Source organism: Antechinus flavipes, chromosome 3 (genome assembly GCF_016432865.1).
Source record: "Antechinus flavipes isolate AdamAnt ecotype Samford, QLD, Australia chromosome 3, AdamAnt_v2, whole genome shotgun sequence".
NCBI lineage: Eukaryota > Metazoa > Chordata > Mammalia > Dasyuromorphia > Dasyuridae > Antechinus > Antechinus flavipes.
Genome location: NC_067400.1, coordinates 555049369 through 555060265, shown reverse-complemented (window position 1 = coordinate 555060265; position 10897 = coordinate 555049369). Strand labels below are relative to the sequence as shown.

Below are 10897 nucleotides of genomic sequence, written 5' to 3'. Positions count from 1 at the left end.
TCACTCTTTGCAGATGGTATGATGGTATACCTAGAGAACCCCAGAGATTCTACTAAAAAGCTATTAGAAATAATTCATAACTTTAGCAAAGTTGCAGGATACAAAATAAATCCCCATAAATCCTCAGCATTTTTATACATCACCAATAAAATCCAACAAGAAGAGATACAAAGAGAAATTCCTTTCAAAATAATTGTCGACAGCATAAAATATTGGGGAATCTATCTACCAAAGGAAAGTCAGGAATTATATGAGCAAAATTACAAAAAACTTTCCACACAAATAAATAATTGGAAAAAAAATTAAGTGCTCTTGGATAGGCCGAGCGAATATAATAAAGATGACAATACTCCCTAAACTAATCTATTTACTTAGTGCTATACCAATCAGACTTCTAAGAAAATATTTTAATGATCTAGAGGAAATAACAACAAAATTCATATGGAAGAATAAAAGGTTGAGAATCTCAAGGGAATTAATGAAAAAAAAAAATCAAATGAAGGTGGCCTAGGTGTACCTGATCTAAAACTATATTATAAAGTAGCAGTCACCAAAACCATTTGGTATTGGCTAAGAAATAGATTAGTTGATCAGTGGTACAAGTTAGGTTCACAAGACAGAATCGTCAATTATAGCAATCTAGTGTTTGACAAACCCAAAGATCCTAACTTTTGGGATAAGAATTCATTATTTGACAAAAACTGCTGGAATAACTGGAAATTAGTATGGCAGAAATTAGGCATTAACCCACACTTAACACCATATACCAAGATAAGATCAAAATGGGTCCATGATTTAAGCTTAAAGAATGAGGTTATAAATAAATTAGAGGAACATAGGATAGTTTATTTCTCAGACTTATGGAGGAGGAAGAAATTTGTGACCAAAGATGAACTAGAGACCATTACTGATCACAAAATAGAAAATTTTGATTACATCAAATTAAAAAGTCTTTGTACAAACAAAACTAATGCAAACAAGATTAGAAGGAAAGCAACAAACTGGGAAAACATTTTCACAGTTAAAGATTCTGATAAAGGCCTCATCTCCAAAATATATAGAGAATTGACTCTAATTTATAAGAAATCAAGCCATTCTCCAATTGATAAATGGTCAAAGGATATGAACAGACAATTTTCAGATGATGAAATTGAAACTATTACCACTCATATGAAAGAGTGTTCCAAATCACTATTGATCAGAGAAATGCAAATTAAGACAACTCTGAGATACCACTATACACCTGTCAGATTGGCTAAGATGACAGGAAAAAATAATGATGAATGTTGGAGGGGATGCAGGAAAACTGGGACACTGATGCATTGTTGGTGGAGTTGTGAATGAATCCAGCCATTCTGGAGAGCAATCTGGAATTATGCCCCAAAAATTATCAAACTGTGCATAACCTTTGATCCAGCAGTGCTATTACTGGGCTTATGCCCCAAAGAGATACTAAAGAAGGGAAAGGGACCTGTATGTGCCAAAATGTTTGTGCTGCCCTGTTTGTAGCGGCTAGAAACTGGAAAATGAATGGATGCCCATCAATTGGAGAATGGCTGGGTAAATTGTGGTATATGAATGTTATGGAATATTATTGTTCTGTAAGGAATGATCAGCAGGATGAATACAGAGAGGCTTGGAGAGACCTACATGAACTGATGCTAAGTGAAATGAACAGAACCAGGAGATCATTATACACAGCAATAGCAAGATTATACAATGATCAATTCTGATGGAAACAGCTCTCTTCCACAATGAAATAATTGAGGTCAGTTCCAATGGTTTTCTGATCTAGAGAACCTCTCTACATCACAAAATGTAGATGTTTCAGAGAGAGAACTGAGAACTAAGTGTGGATCACAACATAGTATTTTCACTCTTTTTGTTGTTGTTCCCTTGCATTTTGTTTTCTTTCTCATTTTTTCCTTTTCGATTGAATTTTTCTTGTGCAGGATGATATTTGTGGAAATATGTATAGAAGAATTGCACATATTTAAAATATAATGGATTATTTGCCATGTATGGGAGGGGGTGGGAGGAAAGGAGGGAAAAAAATTTGGAACACAAGGTTTTGCAGAGGTGAATGTTGAAAATTATCCATGCATATGTTTTGAAAATAAAAAACTTTAATTTAAAAAAAGAAGAAAGCAAAAACAAAAAAGAAAGAAGAAAATTACTCTTTGAAAATTAGAATTGGTTAAGGGGAAGTCAGTGAATTTATTAGAAACCAAGAAATAATAAAACAAAATAGAAAGAATGAAAAAATAAAAGAGGATATAATACATTAAAAAAATAAACCTGGAATACAGATCAATAAGAAAAAACATAAGAATAATCAGACCCCCTAAAATAGTGATGAAAAAAAGAATCAACATAATAATACAAGAAATAGGGGTAGCTAGGTGGTGCAGTGGATACAGCACCAGCCCTGAAGTCAAGAAGATGTGAGTTCAAATCTGACCTCAGACACTTAACTCGTCTTACCTGTATGACCCCAGGCAAGTCACTTATCTCTGATTGCCTCAGCAAAAATAATAATAATGCAAGAAATAATTAAGGAAAATTATCTTGAAGGTGATAGAACAAGAGGAGAAAATAGAAATAAAAATAAAATCCAGCAATCACCATCTCAAAGAGATCCTACAAGAAAAACAAATTGGAAATATTGCTAAATTTCAAAATCCCCAGATCAAAGATAAATTGTTACAAGCAATAATAATAACAAAAATTCAAATATGCTAGGGCTACAATAAAAATTGTACAGGAATTAGCAGCAGCTACAATAACAGCTCAATACAATATTGTCTTACAATATTGTATATTGACAAGCAAAACAACTAGCATTTTCAAAATGCTATATTCAGCAAAACTAACTACAGTATTGAATGGGGAAAGTGAACATTCAATGAATTGTCAGATTTTCTGGATTTTATCTCAAAAAAAAAGTCAGTAAAAATATTAATATATGAGGCAACATCAAATGGTAATTTCAAAGGACTAAATAAGAATACATTATGTTTTATGTGGAAATGTAAACTACATGTCTAAAATTGACATCAATAATTAGATAGTCCAAAAAGAAAGGCTGGTATAGAGCTGAACATAATGTGATTCTAAAAACCATCTAGGAAAAGGTAAAAAATAGTCATTATGTTCTACAAATGAGATCTATTAGCTAAAGGGGAGAGGAGGGCTGGTAGTTCTGAAAATCCATTCACATGGAGAACGGGTTGAAGAGGGAATGATATATAATTGGGTGATATATAATTACCAAGAAGGGTAGAGCACACAGAAAGACAGAGACAGAGAGATAGACACAGTGGAACACAAAAACAAACTGACCAAAACAAGAGTGGGTGATTATTATTTTTAACTGAAACTAAGGCTGCCTCCAGAAAATCTCCCTGAGAAACCTGCTTTCATCCAGAGAGAATCATATATCATTATATATTTTAAAGAAGAAAAAGATCACCACAACTCCCAGACAAACAAGCTGCAAAGCTCTCTAAGCCCTAACAGCAGTGAGGTCAGAAATGTTTTCACCTGCTTGGGTTCATCCCTGGGGAGTTTTCACGATGATTCACTGAGTTCTTCTGGGGCCTTTAAAATGAACAGAGTCAGAAGAATAGGACTAGACCTTAAAGGCTGAACATAACTGTTACCACAAAGAAATAAATGTTTTTTTTTTTTGTCCTAAGTCAGATTCCAGGTAAGTTGGAAGATGACCTAGAATCTGGATTTAATGTCTTCCTGGGTGAGTAATGAAGCTGGGAATAGGGAAATAACTCCAACTTCAGAAAAATGCACTGGCTAAAGAAATAGCAAAGCAAACCAGAGCTAGCATGTCATCATGGCCAGTTCACCCAAGTACAGCTCATTCCAGACTATTATTACCCAAAAAGCCTATATAGAAGAGAAAAAAGTTTCCTGAGACAGAAAACTAATTTCCTCCCAGCAAGGCCAGTTCTTTCACATTTATTCAAAATAGTGATCATCCCTTAGCAGTAATACAGATTGAAATGTCCACCTTTGTCTCTGCCTTAATTTTTTGTCTTTCATTTGCCTTTCCTCAATTACCTTAGCTAAGATTAAACATAAATTTGGATTTTCTATAACATCCCTAATATGGTGATCCTCTTTTTTGAGTTTCAGTGATGTGAAAGTCATTACCAAATATTGCTACCTATTTCAATTTTGTATAACTAAGTCTCAGGATATTTTCCCCCTTCTGTTAAATAAAATCCTGGTTTTACAATGTTCACTAATTTTTAGTTCTTCTCCCTGAGGACATATAAAGTCTAATCCTCTTTCACGTGATAGCCTTTCAGGTATTGGATGATAGTTATCATGTCTCCCCTAACTCTTCTCTATTCTAGTAAGAAACACACAGGTACTCAGAGTTTGTCGTTCTTGAATATACCAGAAGACATTTTTACTCGACACAGATATGGAGTCAGATTGTTGGAGAAAGAGAGGAAGTCCCAGAAGCTCTCTTCTGATCATAGAAAATAGTTCCCTTTAATTCTAATATTATGAAATAGAGCGCTGAGCTATTTGAGCAATCCTGCAAAATATGGAAGGGGGCTTATTAGGATCTGAGATCTAAATCAATGGCAGCAGAATCAAATAGAAATGCATCTTGACATATTGACTTAGAAAATCATAAATTTGAATTATCTATGTTGTATTCTATTAATGTTTTCTAATTACATAGTCTGATTTGAGCCACTTTTTTTTTTTGGAATGGAAATTTTGTTAGATACTTACATTTGACATCTCTCATTGTCCTAAGAAACAAAATTAAAGGTAAATTTTCTTTTTTTAAAGGGAGCAGCTTAGAACTAAAATGGTTATGTCTATCTGGAGCTGCCAAAGTAATCAATGTAAAGATCTGAAATACCAGTATCATCAAGGAAAATCGACTGATGATGCCACAAGTCTGTGCCTTGTGAAAACCCCACTGTAGAATTCTTCTATTGCCAGGATGAAAGCTGGCCATGAATTTTCCATTCAGTTTTTATTAACTCTATGATTTGGGAAACTCACTAAACACAAGCTCATAGACATAGAGCTGGAGGTGATCTGAGGAGTTATTACTTCAACTCTTTCAGTTTACAGATGAAGAACCTAAAGCTCAAAGAGGCTAACTAACTTGGATTTTTTTCACAGAGGGAGTAAGTGTCAAAGGTAAGCTTTATACAGAGCATATCTGACTACAGAGGTAAGTGCTTCCACCTTACTACTTTATTGCTTCTAGTCTCAGTTTTCTCACTGCAAAATGAAGAGGATGGCTTGGATGATCTCTAAAATCCTTTCTAGTTTGGAGTTCCATTTGTGCAATGCAGGGACCCTCCATTAGAATGCTGATTAAAAGGCAATGACACTTTTTGGGTGCTGCAGAATATGGACTGGGAAGAGAATATAGGTGATGCTTTGACCTCAAGAAATGAGTCTACTAAGATGCCCATCTAATGTTTAGGCTTTGAAAAAGCCAGATGGGCCACAAGTAAGAAGTTATCTTGTTAGATAACTTTGTGATAAAGTCACCATTTCTATCAGAGGAAACTGGCAAACCCAAGTATTTAAAAAAAAAAAAAGATAAGAGTTGATTACTATTACCTGTTATCCTTATAACTTTGGGCATAAATAGTCTAACAGCACAGGGAGGAAAGCATATGATTAAGACTTGCTCACATCATTAGTGAATTTTCCTGAAATAGTGGTATTTCAGATCTTTACACTGACCAGATAAACAAAACCATTTTAGTTCTAAGCTGCTCCCTTTGATAGTATCCTTAATTTTGCTGCTTAATCTGAATGCATCTCCTTCCCAGAAAGGTATAATTGAAGCTATGACCAGGCATCTCCTCTTCTGTGACTACTCTATCTTTTTCTTGAAAGCATTTTGAATGTAATAATTGAAAAGTATTTTTCTATGTCTGTGTATTTTAATCTATGTGCTATATATTGCATATATTTTAACTAAATTTGATAGTCAATCACACAGTGAGTAAGGGAAGTCATTTATGTAGAAGGATTATGTGCAATAAAATAGCATTTCAAGTTCAGTCTATTCTTCATGTTTGAAAACACTGACTGAGATTTCTTCCAATCCCTAAAAGTGTGTTTGTGATCTGAGACATAACCCAAAGCAATGGAAATGGAAATGGCTCACTCTATTCTGGATGACTCTTCTCTGGATCTCATTTTTCATTTTCATCAGGATAGAGCTATATATGTCAGTCTTACTGACATTGATATATCAGTTTGGAATGACCAGAATGGGAAAGTCAGGTTTCCATGTTTTTATATTTTATACTCTTCTTAAAAGGGCTTGGCAGGAAGAGGGTGGAGGGAGATAAAACCTGTATTCTAAAAAACATCATGGATCTAGGGAAAGTAAGCATCCAGCAGAGAATATCTGATAGTGCTAGTGAAGATATCAAGGCATTCAGAAAGAAATATCCAAGGGAGTAAAAAAGCAATCCTACTCTTCTGGCCCTGTATGTGCCATAGAGGAAGGACTATGTCTTGGCACAATATTATGTTAGCTCAGGTAGAAAATGCTGTGAAGAAGTTGGGGAATCAAGGACAATTTCATTCTGATCCCTTTTCAAAAATCTGAAAGCCTACAGAGACTTTAGAGAGCATATCAACTCAAATTTACATTTTACATAGGAAAAACAAGAGAAAGGAAATGGTTTTTCTAAATTAATATTGAATTTATGAAACTATGTTCAGAAAAACTAAGTGGGTTTGTTCAAAATCAGATAATTGGTAAGTAGAAGAGCTGAGATTGATTCCAAGTAGATTTCTCAGGACAAGGTTTGGGTTGTGTTTATGTTTTGTTTCCCAAATTTTCTATCCCGGATCCTTTTTTCCTTTCTCCTTGCACTAGCTATATCTCATTTTCTTAAAAGCAGATGATCTAACTTTTCCAACATGAAGTGAATTCCCTTATTGCTCATTTTTCATTCTCAAACTTAAGCATCATCTCTGCTCTTTTCCTAACTATCCTCTCTCTGTCTTTCTCTCTTTCTGACTGTCTCTGTCACTGTCAGTCTGTCTGTCTCTTTCTCTGTCCCTCTTTGTCCCCTGTCTCTCTGTACTTTGTATGTCTCTTTCTTTCTATGTCTGTCTCTGTCTCTGTCTCTATTTCTGTCTTTGTCTTTGTATCTCTTCCCTAATCTTCATCACTGTTCAAAACAAGAAAAATCTTGAAGAACCACAGCCTTTACTTCTCTGCTTTAAATTTTATTCCCTCACCTCTTTTAGAACATGTTCACTGAAGTTCCTCAATATTTTTGATCTCTCCTTTGATGTTGAATCCCTTCCACATGCTTGTAGATATATTAAGTTCTTCCCTATTTCTAATCACATACAATTTTTGTCTTATTTTCTTGGCACTTTTTGTGATCCATTCATGTGGTTGTTTATTATCTGTCTTTGGTTTTCTTCCTACTTCTCTCTACTATCCTTCTTGGAAATCTTGTTTATTCCCAGAACTTCAACTACAAAATACAGTAAAAGCATATTACTCTCAAATTTCTTCCTCTTGTTCTAACCTCCTTTGAATTTGAAATAGAGCTATTACATCTCCACATGAATGACCCATCTTTAACTGAATATACCTCCAAATAAGATCATTATCTTTCCCTTTAAATGCTCCTTCTTCTGACTTCATTATTTTTGTTTAGTACACTACAGTGATAGAACCTCCTATGGTTACATTTGTGCTTTTTTGTTCTAATCATTTATCAGCTGCTCTGAATTCCATCTTTAGTTTCCTTCTCTTTGTCAACTTTTTTCTTTTGCCATTGCCATCAGACAAGCACAGGCCCTCTTTAACACTAAGACTATATCCCCTTATTATTCATATTTCTTATCTCTTTCATATATCCTTGATACACAGAATAAGATAGTATAGTATAGGTAAAATTGGATTTGAATGAAAGTATATGAGTTGTTCTAAGATACCTTAATGCCTAATTCATATGTTCCAATAACATTTCTTATTCATATTTTCATATCTTTCTTCCATTCCAATATTTTAAGTGAATTCCTATGAACTTTCAAGTTGTAATAGTAGTAGTAGTAGTACTAGTAGTGATAATGGTGATAGTTGTAGTACTAGTAGTAGCAATAGTAATAGTAGTGATAGTAGTGATAGAAGTAGTAGTAGTAAAAGTAGTAGTAGTACTAATAGTAATTGGAGTAGGAGCAATAGCAGTAATAGTAGTAGTTAGTACCTGTATAACTCTGTAATATTTGTAAAGTGATTTACAAATGTTATCTCATTTCATTCTCATAACAACCTTGGGAGGCAGGTGTTATGGGCCAGAACTCTATACTTGAAACAAGGATTCTTACAAGGTGCTAGGTCAGTGGAATTGATGACACAATGGTTATCTAGTTTAGCATGGTGATTAATAGTTAATAATTCAGTATGATTGATTTAATCTTACAACAAATAATGGTTTCCTAGTGTTATAATAATTGGTTTATACTCAAAATAGATCATATAAAGCTGCAACAAACTCAGCCAGAGTGGAGCCAGAGACAGACGCAGAAGAGCTCAGAGAGAGACTCAGAAGAGCCAAACACAGACTCGGAAGGGAATCAGAGACAGATTCATTCACTCCACCTTACAGGACCATGGTGTTCTCATCAATTCTACTGAGTTAGCACTTTGTAAGAATCCTTGTTTTAAGTACGGGGTTCTGGCCCATAACAGGCAGGTGCCATCATTATTCTCATTTTACATTTGAGGAAAATAAGGCAGACCAGAGGTTAAATGAGTTGCCCATAGTTGCTTAGCTACTGTCTGAGACTGGATTTGAAAGCAAGACTTTATGATCTCAGGTTAGCTGTTTATCTATCAGCCTAATATTTAAGGACTTTAACACAGTAGTGCCATCTGACTTTTCATGTTACTCCCTTTGTACTAAAGCCAAACTAAATTATCCCTACTCCTATGAACCATGTATCATATCCTTATACCTCTTTACTTACTTGGAGTTCTTTCATATTCTAGAAATTTCTTCCCTCTCTCTATTTACATGTTAAAATATTTATCCCTTAAAATGAATGACTTCAAATTCAAATAGAAATGGGCGTCACAGAATCCTGAATAAAAATTCTGATAACCACATATTAGAAAACCACAAATTAACATGACCAGTGTTTATTATACTTTTTTTTTTATTTTTACTATTTTAATTTATCTCAAGACATATTTGGAAATATTAAGATATGTGCATTTGACACTTCTACTTTAGAGTACATCTAAATGTCACTTCCTCCATCACTTCCTTGATTCCCATGGCTGGTAACAATTTTTTTACTTGGGTAACAGCATATTTAAGGATAAATCCCTTATGTATATATAATAATAATCATGCTTTTTTGGTATTTTTATTGGGATGTTATTCCATTTCAAGTCTCTCACTTCTATGAGCAGAACAATGTTTCATTTAATTCTTTTATCTCCTTTAATGCCTAGTATATTATGCCTTTATTAATAATTATTGCATTTGGGATTTGTTTTATCCTTGTGCTTTTTCTCCAGAATATATCTTCAGTCTACCATGTCAGTTCTTAATCACACAAGATTCAATCATCAGACTTTCACTCTGACTGGGATCCCAGGAATGCCTGAGAAGGATTATTGGATAGCCCTGCCACTCTTCTTCCTCTATAGTATCACTTTGTTAGGAAATATTACTATCCTCATAGTTATCAAACATGAACAGAGCCTCCATGAGCCCATGTATTATTTTTTGGCTATGCTGGCTGCAACTGACCTTAGCCTTTCCTTATCCTCACTACCAACTATGCTCGAAGTTCACTGGTTTGGTCAATATTCAGTGACCTTTGATGCTTGCATCACCCAGATGTTTTTTATCCATACCTTTGGAGGAGTGGAGTCAGGAGTTCTGGTAGCCATGGCCTTTGACCGTTTTGTAGCCATCCGTTTCCCTCTGCACTATGCTATCATTCTTACCCATGGTGTCATAAGCAAAATTGGAGTAACTATTTTATTAAGGAGTGTGGTTGCTGTACTTCCTGTTCCCTTTCTCATCAAAAGGTTACCTTTTTGCCACTCTAATGTTCTCTCCCATGCATACTGTCTCCACCAGGATGCCATGAGGCTTGCTTGTGCTGACACTCACATCAATAGCCTCTATGGTCTGCTGGCTGTTATCTTCATTATTGTATTGGATGCTTTGGTTCTTCTCTTGTCCTACATCCTCATCCTCCAGGCAGTTCTGGGTATTGCATCAAGAGAGGAGCGATTCAAAGTACTCAACACCTGTTTCTCCCACATCTGTGCTGTGCTACTCTTCTATGTACCTCTTATTGCCATGACATTGCTACATCTCTTTGGGAAACACTTGTCACCCATAGTACATACATTCATGGCAAATGTTTACTTACTGCTCCCTCCTGTACTCAATCCTATAGTCTACAGTATCAGGACCAGAGAGATCCGAAGGCAAATTGTCCGAGTGTTATGGAGAACTAGTTCCTGAGAGCCTCATATTTCATGTTCTATCAACTCAACAACTTTAGAGAATTAATTCTACTAGAGATCTGTCCTCTCAAAAAATGTTATAAGAAGGGATGTAGATATGAAAAAAGAATGTCCTTCACACATGTAACAAGAAAATCATATCCTTCTTGTCTTTCAAATCTGAACATGGTATGTTTCATCAGGAAATTATCCCTAATTCTTCTGATTATGTGGGAAAGTAGCTCTGTACACACAGAATTATTTTTCTTTCAATTCATATATTTCCACATATGTGTGCTGTATATGTATATATGCATGCATATATGTATGTGTTCCCCCTTATCCATGAAAGTATATGTGAGTGAATATACATTTGACAAGAAG

The 10897-nt window shown here is 34.8% G+C and overlaps 1 protein-coding gene across 1 annotated transcript; it reads left to right on the top strand.

Annotated features, from left to right (window-relative positions):
* Positions 1-9587: 9587 nt before the first annotated feature.
* LOC127555297 (olfactory receptor 51H1-like) lies at positions 9588-10532 on the top strand. The gene has a single exon (XM_051987523.1). It carries the CDS (start codon positions 9588-9590, stop codon positions 10530-10532), a length of 945 nt encoding a protein of 314 aa, XP_051843483.1.
* Positions 10533-10897: the final 365 nt, after the last annotated feature.